This window comes from Gymnogyps californianus, chromosome 17 (assembly GCF_018139145.2).
Source record: "Gymnogyps californianus isolate 813 chromosome 17, ASM1813914v2, whole genome shotgun sequence".
In the NCBI taxonomy this organism is placed as follows: domain Eukaryota; kingdom Metazoa; phylum Chordata; class Aves; order Accipitriformes; family Cathartidae; genus Gymnogyps; species Gymnogyps californianus.
Genome location: NC_059487.1, coordinates 6652913 through 6672261, shown reverse-complemented (window position 1 = coordinate 6672261; position 19349 = coordinate 6652913). Strand labels below are relative to the sequence as shown.

The 19349-nt window shown below is 51.2% G+C and overlaps 1 protein-coding gene across 3 annotated transcripts; it reads left to right on the top strand.

The window, feature by feature from the left end:
- The first annotated feature begins 450 nt into the window (after positions 1-450).
- On the top strand, positions 451-18027 carry HNF4A (hepatocyte nuclear factor 4 alpha). 3 transcript variants are annotated; one of them, XM_050907212.1, is made up of 10 exons: positions 451-565; positions 4281-4455; positions 6302-6396; positions 8971-9077; positions 11620-11775; positions 15104-15191; positions 15709-15864; positions 16152-16388; positions 17079-17201; positions 17885-18027. In XM_050907212.1, exons 1-10 carry the CDS (start codon positions 451-453, stop codon positions 18025-18027), a joined length of 1395 nt encoding a protein of 464 aa, XP_050763169.1. The 3 variants fall into 3 exon arrangements, with proteins under 3 accessions (XP_050763169.1, XP_050763167.1, XP_050763168.1); XM_050907210.1 differs by having other exon boundaries at positions 17079-17205; positions 17844-18027; XM_050907211.1 differs by having other exon boundaries at positions 4278-4455.
- Positions 18028-19349: the final 1322 nt, after the last annotated feature.

Sequence of the window (19349 nt, the reverse complement as noted above, 5' to 3'; positions counted from 1 at the left end):
TTCTCCCGGCAGGTTTTTTTCCAAGTTTTCCACCCCAGGTACAATTAAGACCAACACCGGCAGCTCAGCATCAAGGTCAATAGCCCGGGAAGGTGTTCCCTGGGCGGCGAGTGCCTGCTCCTGCAGTCCTGCCTGCACCCGGGAGCTAGGATCTGCAAAGCACCTCGAGATTCAATAATAAACAGTCAACAAGAATCACTGCTGCTCCACCAAAAAAAAAAACAGCTTAGCAGCGTTCAGCAGTGGGTGAGATGATTAAAGATTAACCCCCTGCCTCCTGCCTCCACCCCTCTGGGGAGTATAGGCCTTGAGGCTCAGCAAATCCTTTCAGAGAAATATTTGAAATAAAAGACAACAGATAGGGGACGCAGTGAAGGCAGAGGGAGGCAGAAGGGCCAATAGCCTCGGACAAGGGAATCGGTGCAATCTGGCCCGTGTTTGCTGATGATAATGCGCCTTTCCAAAGCCCTAATAGACATGGAGATGGCAGATTATAGTGCAGCGCTAGACCCGGCGTATACCACTCTGGAGTTTGAGAACATGCAGGTGCTGGCTATGGGCAACGGTAAGTCCCCTCCATCTTCTCCCCTCCGCAGCGGCGGGACGAACCGGGGGCTGCAGGAGGACAAGTCCCTGGGGCAGCCACTGAAATGCTCCCGGGGTGGGCTGGGACACAGCAGGGGTGTCAGCCGTGGGGCTCCCAGCAGCTCACAGGGGGGTTTCTGCTTCCCCCGGGGAAAAATCGAGGTGGTGGAACAATGCTGTACTTGGCACAGGCGGGATGGTGCCCTGCCGCCCAGACACCTCAGGGATGGGCATACGCCAGGAGCTGGGTGCAATGAGAGGTCCCCACCAGACATTCAGCCCAGGGAGCGGGGCTGGGGCTGAGCACAGCAGGGTCTCACTTCCCCCAGACCCCAACCAGGAGAAAAGACTAGCCAAAAGTTTCCCAGTGAAACGCTGCTGACAGCTCACTGGACAGACAACCAAGCAGCAGCTGGAGCTAGGTTTTCCAGGAGCAGAAAGCCATTTAGCGCCTGGCAAGGGTGGAAATCACTACGAAAAGCCATTCAGGCACTGCCCCCGCAGCTGCCCTGAGGCCATGGCCCTTCCCCGTGCAGCACTGGGGTGCAGGGTGGCATCCCCTTCCCTGGGAGCGCTGCAGGGCCAGGAGGCTCAGCCCCCGGGAAGAGCGGCGAGGGGACCTGGCGAGGATAGACGAGAGTTCCCATCCCCTCAGGAGGGTAGGATCACACTTAACCCACCAGGATTTGCAACACTGGCCCACCCATTTGGGGACCAAGGAGTCCTGGTGATTAAATGCTCAGAGATAACAGGAGATTCCTCTCCAAGTCCCCCCTAAAGTCTCTCTAAATACAAGGTTAATGACTAAACGAAGCACACCGCAGAAAGTGACCCCCTGAGCCCTTTCCTCCTGCCTGCTGCGTCACCGAGGCTGCCGGGGCACCCCTGTCCCGGGAGAGCTGTGCCAGCAGCGTGGACTCTCCCCTCACAGCCTGTGCGGGTCTTCCCTGGGTTATGGCTCTGCTCTGTCACGGACGTGACACCATGGTGCCAAAGTGGCTCTGCTGTGCAATAACCCACTGCCACCCTGGGTCTCAGCCCCTTCTCTGCTCCCAGGGGCTGGTCCTACCTACCCAGGGGTTCTCGGGCCAGGAGCAGCCCTCTTCAGCTCTGCCAATGCCCATCTGGACCCTCCGGGACAAGCCCAAGTCTTGCTCCCTCTCCGTGCCCCTCTCCCACCCAGCATGCAGAAGCTCCTGCACGGGAGGCTGCGACTTGGCCCCCCCAGACCGAGGGCTCCACGGGGCAGAGGGACATGATAATTTTATATGACAAGATCAGGTGCGATATGAAATACGCCCTAGGGGTGGATGAGTCAGCTGGGTCAGGCGGCACCAACACCTCTCCTCCTCCTCTGCCCAGCTCCAGACCAGGGACAGGTCTTGCCTCCAGGGCTGCTTTGGCACTCCAGCAACCGCCCGCACCTCTGCCTGCAAAACCTCTGCCTCCTTTTCTGGCCGAGGACTGCAGGAGAGCTCGGCCCCTGCCCTGCACAGCTCTGCAGCTCCAGCCCAGAGGTGGCTGCTCAGCAGTGACCAAGTTTGCCACCGTCACAGACCAAATGCATCCCATGTTCAGACAGGCTTGGGGACCTCTCGAGGAGCTCCTGTCCTAACACAAATCTCAGCTGCAAGGTCTCAAACTTAAAGTCAGATTTTTTCTTTCCTCCATTTACCTTAACTCCAAATCAACCCCATTAAAACCACTTCACTGCAGCAGCCAGAAGCCCACGTTTCTGGCACTATGAAACAAACTTAATTGGAAAATTATCCATTAGGCAATAATTTCATTGTTGGTTGGCTATTAGACTAAGATGATGTAATTTCTTTGATAATGGTGCCAGTTTTTCTTGTTCTATGTTCATCTGATTACAGCATGATATACTGCTAAAAAGGGATTTACCTGGGCTGTCACAGATACACAAGTAATGCCATTATAGGCAGATCAGCTCTTCCTCTCTCATCTAAGTCCTATGTTTAGCTGAAACTGGAAATGGGTCATTCCAGAAGGAAAGTTATTCATCCAGCCGAGTCCTCAGGACGTGTTGGGAGGAAGGATGTTTTTGGAGGCAAGCTGCTCATATGGACAAGAGACAGCCAGAACAGGCTTGGGAGGAGCTCAGGGCCTTGGGAGCAGAGAGAGGAGCTTTGCATGGGCAGTGCTGCGCGCATGGAAATGCAGCAGTGTGACAGGGTGTGCCAGGCAGGGACACAGAGAGGCAGCAAACTGACTCGGAAAGAAATACAGGAGGGACACAAGGAATTGGAAAGACAGAAAGCAGGCAGGGAAATGAAAGGTGCTGCCAGAGCCAGGGAAGGGGCCAGCCCGCTGCTGGATCCACACCAGTTACTCCTGCCGAGGGATGGCACAAGCAGGCTATGCAGCGCCTGCTGCAATACCCCTTTCTCTGCAAAATAAAAGCTAAAATTGTAGCCCTGCCCCAGGCAGCATTGCCTCAGCCTCCCCCAGCACCCACACTCCAGCTACCACAAGGAGCCCTGCTGGGACCAGCCTTTTTATAGGACCCAGCTCCCTTTCTGCTGGGTGCCAAGTGGGAGCAGCTGGGGCCCTCCCAGGGTAAGAGTTAACTGTGTCCCTGCCAAACCCAGAGACCAGGGACTAATAGACCCAAGTATTAAAATCCCAGCAGGTTTCTATGGCTTTGTGGATCCTGGGTATCATTTGCAACCGGGATTTCCACTGAGGCAGGAGAATGTGCCTGTGCTGATGCAGGAAAATGTACATGGGAGGGGACAATTAGATCACCTGAATTAAGGGCTGATCCCTTCAGCCTTGAGGTTTGTTTGGCTTGCTGGGGGGGATTTAGTGTAGGGCTTGTATGGTTTCAAGCCTTTCAGATGTCCTTTCCTACAGAGGCTGCTGCAATTCCCCATCCTCCCAAAAGAGCCCTGCAAGTGCCAGCCCCCTCGGTCTGTAAGGACTGTAAGACACATCAATCTCAGCTGTGGCGCTACCAGACTCTGCAAGATACCCAGCGTACAGCCTCCTCCATGCTATAGCGTCACCCTTTCTTTCTGGGTTAGCTTGATCAGTCCTTCCTTGCATGGGTAGTGTTTGCCCACGTGAGTTTTCCAGCTGAAGTCATTTGAGTTTGCTACGCGCTTAAAGTCTTGTTCTCCTGAAGAACTGCCATGCAGGCTGGAGCTCCATGCCTGGCAGGGAGGCTCTCCAGCAAAGGGAGGTGGTCATCTCATTTCTCTGATAGTGTCTGCTCAGGGCTGTCTTGGGCTCTTTTGGTGCTATAACACAAACATCTCTCTAATAAATCAGCTGCTCACCCTGAGCTGTAATACCTCAGCTTTAACTCTGCACCAGCTTTTTCTCTGGCCACACTACTGCAGCAGCGTCTGCAAATCCCTGAGGAATTTTGGCTCTGCTCTGTGACTCCTGCAGATAGGTGTCCACTTAGTCTGAAGGCGTCGCTGGAGTCAGGCCTTTGGGAAGAGCTGTCTCACCCCGGCACAGGGGGAGCTTTTGCACACTCAAAATGCAATGACTTAAGACACTCGGAGCACCCACCGCTCCTTACACACCTCTCTGACTGGCCCCTGCCACACAGCCTGGCTGCAGCTGCCTGGTTCCTCCAAAAATGAAGTGTCTCACTGGAAACTGAGTTAGGAAATGTTGGCTGGCTGTCTCACTGTCTTCTTCTTCCTGTGTTCTTCCCCAAGCAGACACGTCTCCATCAGAAGCAGCCAACCTCAACACTTCCAACAGCATCGGGGTGAGTGCGCTGTGTGCCATCTGTGGGGACCGCGCCACAGGGAAGCATTACGGGGCTTCCAGCTGCGATGGCTGCAAAGGCTTCTTCAGGAGGAGCGTTCGGAAGAACCACATGTACTCCTGCAGGTAAGGACAGAGGGGACAGAGTTGCATGGCTGAGACAAATCAGTCCCTAGGAGCTGAATGGCAAAGCCCTCAAAGCGCAGCAGCATGGTCCTTCATCCTCTTCATCCTCCCTGCCTCCTCCACCACCTTCCCTGACCTCACCCCCCAGCTGGGAAGGGTCAGAGACTGCTCTCACTCTGCGATTGCCCTCCAGTGATCACCAGGGAAAGACCCTGGGAGGTCTTGCCCCATTCTTTAGGGGCCAAGCACGTGTTCTTGCAAATGGATATGGCCAACCGTGGATGCGGCCAGCAAGCAAGGTGATGCTGGGGGGGGGAGCTCTATTACAGGGGCTGAGCACCTTGCTACTCAGTGCTCGAAGTGCAGCACAAACTGCACTCACTCCCTGGGGGCACTTCAGTGGCCTCCCACACCTTCTCCATCATGAGATGGAAGTATGTCTGCCGTCTACCTAAAATGCTGTCACTGCCTGTTACATGATAAAAGAACACCTAAGGAGCAACAAGCTGGGCAGCGTAGCGTGCACGTCTCTGAGGATGAGGCACCCATGGTGCTCCTGCAACGCATGCACTGCACCTTGTGACACTGGTGGCAGCCCGCAGCTCTCCTGTGCCATCAGCGGCTGTAACCTGCCTGCTCCCTGCTCTGAGCAACCCACACGTAGAGAGTCGCAGAGGAAACCGAGGAATCCTCAGCTCGTAGTGTCTAAATCAGTTAGGCTTTTTGAGTGAGTTACTCCTGATGGCCTGACAGCCACTTGGAGAGCATGAAGAGCAACATGACTCTAAAATCTGAGTGACAGAACAAAGCCCCGGGTTTATGAGTGCATGTGAAGCACATTATCACTTGCACGCCCCCCCGCAGCTCCAGTGGAAAAGCCAAGGTGCCCAGTTCTTTGCAGACTAGGGCTTTTATAGAAGAGCTACAGAAATGCTTAAAAAGCTGCTTTCAGGCATCCTTTTGGGCAAATCTTAGCTTGGGGCTTTAAAAAGCGCGGTAGAAACAAGCCTTTTCAAAAGCTACACAACTCGGCATGGCTGGGAGCCCTTTCCCAGCTCTGTACACCTTTGTCTTTACTTTGCAAGCTTGATCAATCCACGGTAAATTAGAGCCAATTTGCAAGTGAAATTCACGCTGCAAATGGCCACCAGGCTTGTGCTGCATCCAAGAGCCACACACATGGGAGATCAGTGTTTGCCCTGCGATGTGTGATGGATTTGGTGATACAAGTGTGGAGGGAAGGAGCTGGTTGCTTCCCAAGTCCTCTCTGAAGCGCAGGTGGCTGCAGAGCTGTTTGCACAGCAGCGATGCTGTCCAGAGGTCAGAACCAACCTGCCTGGATCCCAGACACAGCCCTGGAGAGATGCAGGGACTTAAACCCGCTTCTTAACGTTACTAGCTCAAGAACAACTTTCTACCCTTTTTTTATTCAGAATAAATGCATTCTTCCTCCCTTCTAACTGGGATCTAATTTACAACAGAGGCTACCTTGTTGGCTCTGGCCCTCCTGGTTCACACTTTTAACTTCACTGGGGCTTGTTAGTCCATCATGAGCATCCTATGCCTAGTGGGTAGTGAGTAAGACCAGCTGCCTGAGCTCCTGCATGCAACTGTCAGCTCTAGCCCATCCTTATTGAACATCCAGAGGTAGAGCAGAGGGCTGAGATGTTCGGTGCAAAGAAGAAACCTCAGGTTAAAGCAAGTGTGGAAATGGCACAGACCGGGGCTCCTTTCTCAGGGTGAGCCTCTGGGAACCTGCTCTGAGCATATCTTGGAGCTTGGGGCTCTGTCTTGTCCTGCCTTCAGGTTCAGTCTTGCTGCTCCTCACACCTCTCTTTCTTCCCAGGTTTAACAGGCAGTGTGTGGTAGACAAAGACAAAAGAAACCAGTGCCGATACTGCAGGCTTAAGAAGTGCTTCCGAGCAGGAATGAAGAAGGAAGGTGGGTCATGGCGTGGCTTCCCCGTGCTCCCCCCAGCAGCAGTCACGCTGGCTGTGTATGTTTGAGGAAGCCCTCGCAGCCCAAGGCCAGTCCCTGCCGTGTACATGCTCGTTCAGCCATCTTAGCCCCATCTTCCCTCCACAGTGCTCACCTGTGCGCAGATCTAGACCCCCATCACAGCGGGGTTTAGGGAGAGTTTTGGCCTCCAGTCATGAGCCCTGCATGTGCCCAACCTGCCCACTCCCACCCATGCAAAGTCCTTGCAAGCAGCCATCATCCCAACAGTTGAGAGCAAGGCACAGGGACCCTGCGTGCTCCCAAATTCAATTCCAGGGCCCCTTCTCAGGGCACCTCTCAAAATGCCAGCGAAGATCAGCCTACGAGAGTGCCGCAGGGCCATGCTTATGTCTCAGAACTACCCATGCTTGTACACACAAATCACACCCCGGCCTCTTCAGCTCACTCTCGCTCACACTGACACACACACATTACCTGTGCTCCCACATAGCCGGGGCATCCGAACGGTTGGGAATGCTTCTCAACATCAGTGAGAAGCAGAAACTTCAAAGAAGGCCTGGAAATTTGGAAACACTTTGGGAAAATTCCTCTAAGTGTTGTTGCCCCAGAGTCACCATGCCATCCACAGCTGGACGGGTGAGTCCAGCAAAGGTCCAACTGTCATTCTGCGCCTTTCTTCCCTAATGTGCATATAGGTTCTTGCTGACCCTCTGCAGAGAGCTTAGTTTTATCTGGTACATCAGCCACAGCAGAAAGGACCCAGAGCAAGGTGGAGCATTTTGGCTATTTAACTCCATATGAAACAAGTAAAGATATTCACCCCCCTGCATGGCCCAGGCTCACCCCACCAACTTCCCTGCCTCTCTGCCTCTGCAGCCCTTCCAGGTCCCCACAACTCAGACATCATGGGACAGGATTCAACCCTTGTTTAGCCCTGCTTGGTTCTCAGGAGTATTCACAGTGGCAAGGAAACCTGGGGCTGCTGTGGTCCTGCTGGTGGCCCTGCTGGTGGCACTGCTGGTGGCCCCGCTGGTGGTCCTGCTGGTGACCTTGCTGGTGGCCCCATTAGTGGTCCTGCTGGTGACCTTGCTGGTGGCCCTGTTGGTGGAGGGACAAACTGCCAGGAGAAGCCCAGAGGAGCTGCCTGGCACCCCGCAGAGCTCACCCCATTGATGTCTACAAAGGGACAACCAGGAGGCATTTGGCCCTGTTGTTCCACGTAGAGAAATTAAACCCTGTGCTCCCTCCAGTTCACACCCCCTCGAGGAGAAACTTAGGAGAAAAGGTGTCCTTGAAGACAACAGGGAAGTACCAGCGTACCTGGGCGGCTTCCCCAGGAACACTGGCCTGCAGGAACACCTCTGAGCAGGAACATTTCTTCCCTGTTAAAGGGGATGAGGTATTGCAAGGAACTTGGCTTGACTTTTCCTGAAGAACATAGGAATCCTCCTCTCCCTGCAGCGCCCACTCATCCCATGCCCACAGCTCTGCTGCTGTCTGTTAATATTCAATAGAAGTTACATTAGGTGCATGACCAGCTAATACTGAGCAAACATTTGGAAAACATCATGGCGTGACTGAACTCGGGGGCCTGCTACTGATAACAAGCGGCATAACCTTGAGAGCTCCTATTTACAGCCGCTGACTGCAGGGCTTTTCTTCTGGCCCAGCCTCATTATTGCTTTTTATCAGGCGGATTTATACATTGAGAACGTATCAATCCAGAGAGCCACCAGCCTAAGGCAGGGACTGTTCTGTTTCTCCTGCCATCATCAATACCTTATTTGAGCAGATGGCTTTGACTGGCATGGCCGTGGTGAGTTACAGCCAGCCCATGGCCTCGTGGCAGACAGAGAGGCAAATCCTCCCCCTCAGCACTACTGCTTCTGCTCTGGCTGCTACCACCTCTAGGCTCAAAGCCCAGGTCCTCAAGACTAGACCAAGCAGGGAGGCACGTTGGGGTCAAACCTGTCCTGGGACTCTCTTTACAATATGGTATGAGAGAGCTCTGTTGCTCTGGATAGATAAGTAGGAGCTGTTCTGCGCTTCCTTCCTTATTGTAGCTTAGACGGAAGTTTTCCAACTGCACCTACCCGGTGCAAGAGCTTCCCAAACGGAGCTCACAGAAGTCATGTGGACAGACAAAGAAGCCATGCAAGTACTCGACTCCTCCATGTCACACATAAGCTTTGGGCTGCATGCGTAAGCATGGCCACCGTTTCAGACCCCGTATCTTGAAATCAAAAAACTTAAGAGCCAGATCCTTTGAAAGGAAACTTTCCCATTGAACTCAACAGGCTTTGAACCAGGTGCCTGGGTTCTGAAATGACCCCATCCCAGGAAAGCCTAATAAAGCAAATGTGAAAACAGAACCACCAGATGTAGTCAGCTCTCGCAGGCATCCCGTCACAAACCAGACACAGCTGTACCTCCGCCCTGCCAGGCAGGGAAGCTGGGAAACTGCAGCTAAGGAAGGGGAACGCCAGAAGTCTGTGCTAGTTTTCGGTGTACATTGCCATGAATGACCTGCAGCTCAGGCAAAATACTCTCTTGCAGCTGTACAAAATGAACGGGACCGAATCAGCACCCGGAGATCAAGTTATGAAGACAGCAGCTTGCCCTCCATCAATGTCTTACTGCAGGCAGAAATCCTGGCACAACAGGTACCTCTTCTTTCTTCTTTGGCAAATACAAAAGCATCAGGCACTATCTGGCCAGTAGAGCCAGTTAAGTATTTAATAGCTGAGTTTTCAAATTACCACCTCTTTTCTAAGTAACTTATCTGCCAACTCAACACTGGTTTTTCAAAGGCATTTGTTACCTGAAACCATCCCTTTAATGCTCCTTGGTCCAGAACTCAGTTGTAGCAATACGCAATGATCTGTTCTGCTTTGATGGGACACATGAAGGCTGGAGAGCCTGCTGGAAGAAAATAGGGTACAACCATTGAAATCCAAGGAGCTGCAGACACCTAAGCCAGCTGAGGGGCTGGCCTCACACGAGCAGCCTCCCTTCCCCATCGGCTGTTAGGAACTTCAGATTCTGGCTTCCTGCACAGTTTCACAAGGAATCAGTTTCATGCTGGTTTTATGCAGATATTCTTTCCGGTGTTTGCTTGAAATTCCCCATTTCCACAAGCATACTGCCAAGACTTATTTCCTAGAGCGTTCACCTGAAAAGATGACTCTGATTTAAGAATCTGGATAATGCAAACAGTGCACATCAGATCAGCACTCTCTGGGAGGACACAGGACAGGACGGGAGCGCACAGGCTGCGGGGAGGGTTCGTCTGTGAGAACAAGTGATGAGGATGGGGCTGTGCTGGAGGCAAGAGCTGCCACTTTTTATGGGAGCTGGGGAGAGCAGCACTCCTTGTCCCGGGGAAAATGAAGAGGGTTCGAGTTGGCAGTCTATGTTCTTCTTTGCTTCAAGGGTCATATTACCCTGAAGGCTGCCCCGGGAGATGCTCCAGGACAGGACGTGCCGTGCTCTGGGCTCCACGCTAGGGCTCAGGCTGTATGGTCCACTTCCCCAAGGAGGGGAGATGCCAGAAGGGCCAAGGGCCAATCCTGTATATAAGAAGCATATCCAATCTCATCCCACGTCTCACCTTGTCCTACGCAGGCCCAAATATATTTATATACCCTATAGAAATAATATTGGTGCTGCTCCCAGAGGTGTGAGATAATGGGGTCTCAAGTCACCAGATATACAAGGGAAGGACTTTTCTGGGACTCTGAGTCCTGCAGTGGCATCATATGTAAATCTGGAGCAGGGTCTGCTGATAAAAACTACAAGCATCGACAAATCCAGGGGAGCTCCTGCTCTCCCACAGAGCACAGAGAGACTCATTAAACAAGGCAGGCTCCAGCACGGTAATTGGTAACTTTTATGTGCCTAGCTAATTAGAACAAGATACTGCTGAGGAGCTGCTTTCTCCAAGATCTCGGGTCACTCACTCAGAGGTCTTTATTTATTTGCTAAGCCTTCCGGGCTCTCTGATTAGGGTAATACATGGTGAGATTTTTACAATCTTATTTATTCAATAATAGCTCGAGAGCTGGAAAGCTTCCAGGTAATGCAACCTGAAAAAAAAAAAAAAAATACAGGTGGCATTTGAATTCCATTTCCTTGGGGAGGCTGGCAGGGTCCAAGCTGAAAATGCTGGCAGGAACAGGACAGGAAGAGCTGATGTTGTACAAGAGCACAGAGGGCAGGCGGAGGGCAGCGATGGGGTTGAGTTAATTGCTTACAGAAGCATAAGGATAAAGTAGTGACTAAGGGCAAATTTCTAGATGAGCTGGGTGAGCAACTATGCATGAGAACCGGGCAGGACGTTGGGTGCCTGGTTTGGGGGAGATCTTCTTTCCAGCTCTGTGTGACGGTACTTGCAGCGTTGTCAGGCAAATGAAATGGCCCCATTTACCTCTGCAATCACAAATAATTTGCCATGCAAAAAATGTGACCTGTGTTGTAGGCATATTTGCACGTGCGCAGTTTAGCCAAAAGGGCCTAAAAGCTGGGGGGAGGTGGGAGGTTGTTGTCTTTAAAGTCTGCCTTTAGCATTTCAAATTGGGTAATGTCAAATATTAATGACCTGGTGCTCACAGAAAGCAATGTCAGGCCTGGAAAGCTACCTTCAGCAGGGACTTCTTGTGCTCATGCTGACTCAGACAGGAGGAGAAGTAGACCCTGCGTGTCTCCTGTCAAAAGCAGACAAGGCAGGTCTGGCCAAGCACGGGTTCTGGAGCGGGGTGGAGGGGGGAGCAGTTCTCTGCCCTTTGGTGGGACCAAGTAGCTTGTGCGGCAGCACTGGGTGGACGTGTCCTTGCTACTGGTGAGGCTGACTGCTACATGAGCCCCTCTGTTCCCTCCTGGATCTTGACTGAGCACATTTGTTCAGTGGGAGGAAGACCTTGGCTTTAGAAACATTTCTTCTGTGCTTTCCAGTCTATTCAAGACATGACAGTTTACCAAGATGATCCACAGCCTTAGCTCTGAAGCATTTCATGTTCACAGATCCCCACGCTGATCTCAATTTAAATGAGTTGTGCTGGGCCACATATTCGGGGGGCTGGATGTGCAACAGAAAAAAGTAATCATTGATGCTGGAGTCTGCATCAACACAACCCATGGGCTGGGGATTTTCCTGTCTATGTTTCCTCTGTGGCACTGAAAGCTGAAGGATCTCTTTTCTCCTTCCAGATATCATCCCCGGTTCCTGTGATCAATGGAGACATCCGAGGGAAGAAGATTGCCAACATCTCCGATGTGTGCGAGTCCATGAAGCAGCAGCTGCTAGTGCTGGTGGAGTGGGCCAAGTACATCCCTGCCTTCTGTGAGCTGCCCCTGGATGACCAGGCAAGTCCCCCCATCCGCCCCACCTCGCTCTGCCCTGGCGAAGGCAGCGGGGAGCCGAAGGAGAGCCAGGCAGCTGAGACCTTCAAAGAAAATGTGCATTGTCCACTCTGTTATCCTGACTGCTGCAGCTGATTGTGAACGGCATCCATACAATGCCAGCAGAGGCCATTTGCATGTGCAGCTCATCAGTCGATGAGCACAGTCATGATAACACTGAGCTCAGATTAGGTACATAATCAGGTGCGCATTTTGCAGGGGTCTATCAGTCAATTACTTATTAATTATAGTTTGTGCAACACTTTGAAAACCTGAAGTGCTATACAAATACTTAGGGTAATCAGACTTAGTAGGACAGATTTCTAGCCTAAGGTCTGCTCAAGACTTAAAACCAAATCTGCCTGTCTATCTTTCTTTCTGCTTCTTGCTCGGGGATATGTTTGTATCCATTCTCCTGGTGTGGAATCATTGAAACTAAACACTAGTTTGCTCCCAAGGCAATAAGAAAATCTCTCTTCAGAGTTAAAAAACAGAAATACGTTTGCATTTAACACAAATTACTAAAATGACATTTGCGGATTCCATAACCAAGATAAACACAGTGGGTTTGAAATCCTCTGTAAAACTATACTGCAGGATCTCAGGCAGCCTCAAAGAGATACAAGGAGATGTCTCCTGTGTAAGTCTAAATTTCGGAGGTCTGCAGCAGATGTTGCAGGACATGATGTGTGCCCAGCCTTGAACAGCATGTGTAGATGGTGGGGAGGCTCCAGAGGGAAGGGATAGCACTTCCAGCAGGGTATAGCACTTCTGGCAGTGGCCAGCACAGGTCCTGTCACAGGCAGGAAGGTATTTCCAATCTTCCCAGTGCTTGGTCACAAAACCAGCATGGGTCCTCTTCAGCTAGGATCAGTCTCCAGCCCTGTTGATCTAGAGGTAATTTTTACATCATGAAGAAAAAGGATATCCAGAAAGTGAGAGCATCCAGCTGATCAAAAACCCCTAAATCCTAAAACTGAGATCTTCAGTAATAACCCACCAGCACAAAGCGCTGGGGAATTCAGTGCTGTTAACACAGAGCATATTTCCCTCTTTACTATTGTGTACAAGTGCTAAATTGTTTAAAATGGTAAGAAATCTGTGAAACTCCTAAGGCAAATACAACTCAAAAATTATGAAAAACAAAACGAACTCCAATGCCAAATGACATTTACACAGCAAACAGGCTGCAGCCCAGCGGAGGCTTGGGCAGCTCTGCATAACCCATTGCATCCTTGTGCCATTTGGAACAGAGGCAGTAAACCTGGTTAATAACTCTGCAAACTACAGCAATTTCCACGTGAGCTCATTTTACAATTGTGGGGCTGCAAAATTTCTCAAAGAATAAAACAAAGGCTAATGATGACATTGTCTGAACCCTGCCTTCCCACAGAGGAGAGGCTGCTCTCAGCATGCTCCACAGGCTCGTCTCAACTGAAATAGGTCTTCTGTTACGACCATCCATCCCCCATCACGAGCAGTTCCCAATCTGTCCCAAAGGGCTTGAGAGGAGAGACTGTGCTGCATTAAGACTAATCAATTAATGCCATCCGTGCTTTCGAAGGACGGTATGAGAACAGAGGCAGCAGATACTCAGGGGAGCGCAGGAGGAAGGAGAGAAATGCCAGGGAGCAGGAATGAACAAAACTACGTGCAAGCCAGCTGCCCAAGGGGCCTGAGAACCAGTCAAGACATGTCCAGTGGGAACGTTTAATGTTGGGAAATGCTGTTACATTGTCATTAAAATATTGCCTGAGAATGAATCATCTCTGCCAACATTTTTATAGGAAAGGTCATACCCAACCCCTCATTCTTCCTCTGCACCAAAACGTCAAAGTACTGGGTTTGGTGGGGAAAAGCCATCTAATTTCAAAGTTAAAGTTCTACTTTGTTGTGTTACAAGTTTTATATTTATGCTAGTTCACAATGGGATGATGTATCTCAGGTTGATCACTGCAAGAACAAATATCAAATGAGATGGTTTTGCCTTGTTGAAGTAATTTACTTTAACCCTGCTCAAACAAGCAAATTTTATGGAAACAAAAATCGTGGTTTCAAACTGAGCTTTCTTGAATTTTCGTTAGGCAGAAAATTTCTACGTGAGGGCTTTGCTCCCCCTTGGGACTCACAGTTTTTCCGTCCTTCTCAAAGTCTCGTCAGATAGGAAAGCTCAGTTTTTTGCAGCTCTGGTAATTACAAGCAGCTCAGCTAACACATCCATCCATATCTGGATAGCGATAGAGAGAGGCTAGATTTTGGCATATAGATAAATGTTCCCCAGCATCATGTCTGCGTAGTCTTTTCGCAAAGACCTCCACTCTGTTTATTTTGCATAACTCTTTCACCCTCTGCAAAAAAAATCCCTCTCAGACATCAGCATCTTTTCTCACCAGAGCTCTCTTCCACGGGTGACACACTGTCCTGGCATTTCTGGTAGGGTAAGATTTCTCTTGGCTTTGTCAGATGCTGAGGGATAACACACTGGAAAAGGGGACCATTCCCATCAGGGCACACTTTTCAGAATCTCTCCATTAATGTTTAATGATTGTTTTCTCCAGCAGAGGCTCCTGGCTGGACATTAAGAAGCCTCTGTGGCAGGCTGTCCAATTGTTAACTTCTGTTTCTGCCTAAATCCCTGAAATTTTTAACTGAAGGAGGGCAAAAGATTTAGAACATTCTCAGGAGCCACTGGAGGGTGTAAAATGAAACACTTCAATCATTAACGTCAGGGCAGAAAAACATCCCTTTGGCTTCCCTGGCCCAAATGCCCATTGCTGCAGAGGGAACGAATGGTCAGAGGGTGACTCCACCAGCCGGGCAGACGTGGGTCCCCATGAACGCAATTTCAGTGGGAGGTGGGCATGGCGCAGAGGGACAGCAGCTGTCCACAGCAGCGGACCGTACTTCTCCCCACTTCCCAGGCTGGAGCATGGTCCCTGGTTCTGCACTTGGTGGGAGCTGCCTTGTCTGCAAACGGCCCGCTGTGAACATGTCCCACTGCTGGCTTGAGGTCTTGGGACGGTCTAGCATGGTCTTGCTCATGACGTGTGCCATGAATATGGGATGTTTCAGGTGCTGTCTGTTACCTGCTGGTTCTGCTGGATTTATAGCTGTTTATGCACAGGATTGAACCATTTTTTGACCTCTTTCTCTGACTGTGACTGGAGAGGGGGTCTCACTCCCCATCCTTGAGTGCAGTACAGGAATGCTGGGCTTTCTGTCTTGCTTATGTGAAATCACAGCCTTGTCTCTGTCTCTGCATCACCCAAATAACTTTTCCCTGTCCTTGCAGGTAGCACTGCTGCGAGCACATGCAGGGGAACATCTGTTACTGGGAGCTGCCAAGAGGTCCATGGTATTCAAGGATGTCTTGCTGCTAGGTAAAGAGTGCACTTCTGCTCCCGGCCCATCTGCTTCTGTGAAGCTTCCCTGCTGGAGTGAAGGAGAGGGTGGTTCAGTGTTTGCGGGCATCCTTCTGTAGGGTGGTGGCTTGAGCTCTTTATTTTAGCGAGCCTAGCACAACCTTTGGGTGCAGCTAGGCCTGGCTGACATTCACATCAAGGCCACGACATGTGGCAAAGTTGGGGGACTATGAACATTGACATTTTCCCCTGCAGGTTTGTGTAAGCAGGCTGTGGTGTGATTGAGAAAAAGGCTCTCGCTCCTTGGTCAGCTTTTCCTCACTTGAGTGATTCCTGTGTAAGGAGAGGCTGCTCTGGCAACACAGATCAGCATTTCTGATGGGCTGAGCCAGGGAAGGGGCAGAAGGAGGAACTTCTTAAGTCCTCCTCCCTCAAAATTATCTCAGCATTGGTTACCTGGGTTTTGAACTCCTTGCCACCCTTGATAAGTCTCGGGCAATGACAAGGCGATGGTCTCTGCGCTGCTTCTCCAAAGGAAATGACCACATCATCCCGCGGAACTGTCCTGAACTGGTGGAGGTGAACCGTGTGGCCATCCGCATCCTGGACGAGCTGGTCCTCCCCTTCCAGGAGCTGCAGATAGATGATAATGAATATGCCTGCTTGAAAGCCATCATCTTCTTCGACCCAGGTATGCTCCAGCTTGGTGAGGGTTCCCATCAGAGGGGACTCGTCTGGGTTATGCCGACTAATACTGGTCCTGAGTTGTGGAAATGCTGCCTGGTCTCCTCTCTGGGCCAAACTGTTCTTAGAGGGAGGGGAGAAGTCAGCCTAAGAAGAGAAAAAATGTCCATTACAGCAGACGATAGAGAATCAGAGACAGCTCACCTCAGCCTGCGCCCAGACTTCATGCTATTATTACTGAAGGGCAGCTCCTAGGGAAGCAGCCTGGATAGTTTGCTCTATGGGTTGTTTCAGATGCCAAAGGACTGAGTGACCCCTCCAAGATCAAGCGGATGCGGTACCAGGTGCAGGTCAGCCTAGAGGACTACATCAATGACCGGCAATACGACTCACGGGGCCGCTTCGGGGAGCTGCTGCTGCTGCTGCCTGTGCTGCAGAGCATCACCTGGCAGATGATAGAGCAGATCCAGTTTGTCAAGCTCTTCGGCATGGCTAAGATTGACAACCTGCTGCAGGAGATGCTGCTGGGAGGTGAGTGCCTGAGGGTCCTACAAGAGGCCTCTCAGTGTTCCCTGATCACCGTCTCCTTGAGAACCTCCATAGCCATTGTTTCCTACCTGAAAAAGGTGGAGACGGCCTGTATGCAGGTCAGCCCTTGACTCACACAAAACTGTCTCCCCCTGTCATTGGCAGTGGTAACAAAGGGTCCTCCATTTCTACTCACCTAAAGAGATGCATGAGTTGTGCATCTATTTACGGAGAGGCGTCCCCAGCCCTCTGCATGTAGCCCTCTGCACACGCTTTGCTGTGCAACCCCCAAACTCCTACCAGCCAGCCATTTCACTAATCCTCCTCTGTGTCAGAAGGGAGTCATCAAAACAAAAGGGTCTGAATGCTCAGGTTGAAAGAGTGTCCCAGATTTTCTAGTGGGAGCATCCAATGGGACAAAACAAAATGAAAAGTTGCCACTGTGCTATTCTTTACATGGAGGTGTGACTCAGGAGGAGAGGAATATAATCCTGTATAAGAGGAAATGCAGGCAGCAGGCAGGGGTTAGTGAGCCCAAGGCATCCATGGAGGAAAATGGGAAGGGTGTGCTCCAATCAGATATGCACAAGCTGATCATGCACAAAGCCTTGGACATTTTGGTGCAGTGGGTCTGCCCATCTGAACTGTCTCCTTCTGCCATTGTGGCAACTAGTGTCATATGCACGTTTTTAGGCTCATCAAGTGAAACGCCGCATGCTCATCACCCCCTGCACCCTCATCTGATCCAGGAGAACCTGGGAACAAACGTCATCGTGGCCAACACAATGCCTCCTCAGATGCACAACGGGCAGATGTGTGAGTATTGCCAGAGGGACGGAGAGCTCCCAGGAGAAACCGAGAGCTTTCCAGCGTGTCTGTGGAGGTAGTTTCTACCTCGCAAGGAAATTTCCATGCAAGACAGAGTCTCTGATAATGAGTGTGTGAGAAATTCCTATGCAGAAAGGAGGGAAAGACAAACAGAGAGGTGGGTTAGATTAGATTAGGCTAGACTAACTGATTCAACAAGATGTTCCCTGGCAGACTGTAACTTTTACACAGCCCTTAAGGGATGAATGATCCCATTCAGTGCCTACTGAAATCAGTGGAAAGGCTTCCCTTCCCTTGAATGGTTCAGACACACCTCACTTTGCCCTCTGCAAAAACACAGGAGAATCTGGTCCACCACCCAGGGCCACTACACGGGGCCACCACTTGGGAATTTGGGCTGAGATGTCCTCAGCTGACCAGAAAAGTGGCCAGTACAGGCCAAAATGCCAGCAGCTCCCCTCATTCAATGTTTATTATTGTGGTTCTTCCAGGGTATCTAACCGTGCCTGTGCAGCCAGGCTGCCTTGCAGCAAACACACAAGCCATTAGGAGCTATAGTTTTGCTACAGAGCCTCTGCCTTGCTTACACCTGAACCTCGCACGACTGAGGACTGATCCCAGTGCTGTCAGGTCCATGAGGCCCTCTTCTAATTTTGTTTCTCTCTCTGTAGCTACTCCAGAAACTCCACAACCATCTCCACCTGCAGGCTCAGGACCAGAGCAATACAAGCTGCTGCCCGGAGCCATTGCAACCGTGGCAAAACAGCCCACCTCCATCCCGCAACCTGCCATCACAAAACAGGAGGTCATCTAGCAATCTGCAGACAAGCTGGCCTCGTTTAGAGGACCGTGTGGGAGAAAAGCCCGAACTGACTCTGTCACTGTGAAAAGAGAAGCCATCCAGAGGTCCTTGGGCGCAAACACACGGACTTGCTTATTGGACTAGTCCACCACCACCAAAAGCTGTCTTCCTGCAGCTACGGACAGCATGTGCCACGGGCAGCCTCGAGTCCCAGAACTAAGGTTGAAGCCTTACTGAAACCCTCAGTCCTTGTAAGAAGGGCCAGATCTCTGCCTCCCTCTGTGGGGATGTTGCAGTGACTAGCTGGGGACAGTGCAGCTGGCTGTTCCCCCATTGCCACCTCTCAGCGCCTGTTCAGCACACACCAGACCCCGCGAACAAGCAATTCTCTGTGCTGTGTGAATGGAGGGCTTCCCTCCTGCAGCCATGCCAGCTCCTCAGACAGTCCCCACTCCAGCCAAACTTGATGGAGATGGAAGCTCCCCCAGGAGCATCGCAGCAGGTGAAGCACACGGGTTTTGCCCAGGCAGCACTGGCAGAACTGCTCCTCAGCCTTGGCTAGTCCCAGGTCTTTGCATGGTGTCACCCTCCAGCACACTAACCTCCCCAGCCACGTCTAACAAATCTTTTCAGCTGATACTGGGGCAAAGTCTGGCCCACCAGGATTCTCCACGATTTGGATCCTTCTGCCTTTTGAGGGGTTTTGTTATTTCCGTGCCACGATCGCCCTCCCACCACAAGGCTCAGAGAGGCAACCACTGTCAAATCCTTCCTTTACACCACTTACTGCCTCCTCGCTATCTGGACTGGGAAGTTGGAGGACCATGGGATTCAGGAGATTTCAGCTAATGGGATAGGGTCACCCTCGTACAGGCTGGTGGTGGGCAGCACTGCCCAAAATACCACTGGCCCCACTTCTGCTTCTCAGCAGTCAGAAGACCACTGGATGCCTATTTGGAAGGAAGCAGGGAAGAAGGACGTACGAAGGGGAGAGACCTGTGAGGGTGAGAAGAGCCTGAGCCTCACAGATTGGACCAAGGTCTTGGGCTGCCCAAGTGCTGGGAGCATCGTGACCCAGGACCTCAGTTCAGACCCAGCTTTAATGCTAAGATATGCCATATAATCTACTTGTTCAGTCCAGTGCCACTCCTTCAGCTTAGTGTGGCTGATAACAGATTTATAGGTCTTCATAACATGATAAGAATTCGTTATGGCTCCGTCAGACCTCAGAGGGTTTGAGGGCAGCAACCTCAAAAACACAATGCTTCGAGTTCTGCAGAGAAGAATGACAAAGGTCAAGGAAAGACCCTGTCTTACCCAAGCCCCTTGGGTCT

Coding starts and splice junctions, on each gene's coding strand:
- HNF4A (XM_050907210.1), top strand. CDS start 451: ATGCGCCTTTCCAAAGCCCTAATAGACATGGAGATGGCAGATTATAGT. Junction 4,456..6,301: donor AACCACATGTACTCCTGCAG/GTAAGGACAGAG, acceptor CTTTCTTCCCAG/GTTTAACAGGCAGTGTGTGG. Junction 16,389..17,078: donor GCAGGAGATGCTGCTGGGAG/GTGAGTGCCTGA, acceptor GCACGTTTTTAG/GCTCATCAAGTGAAACGCCG.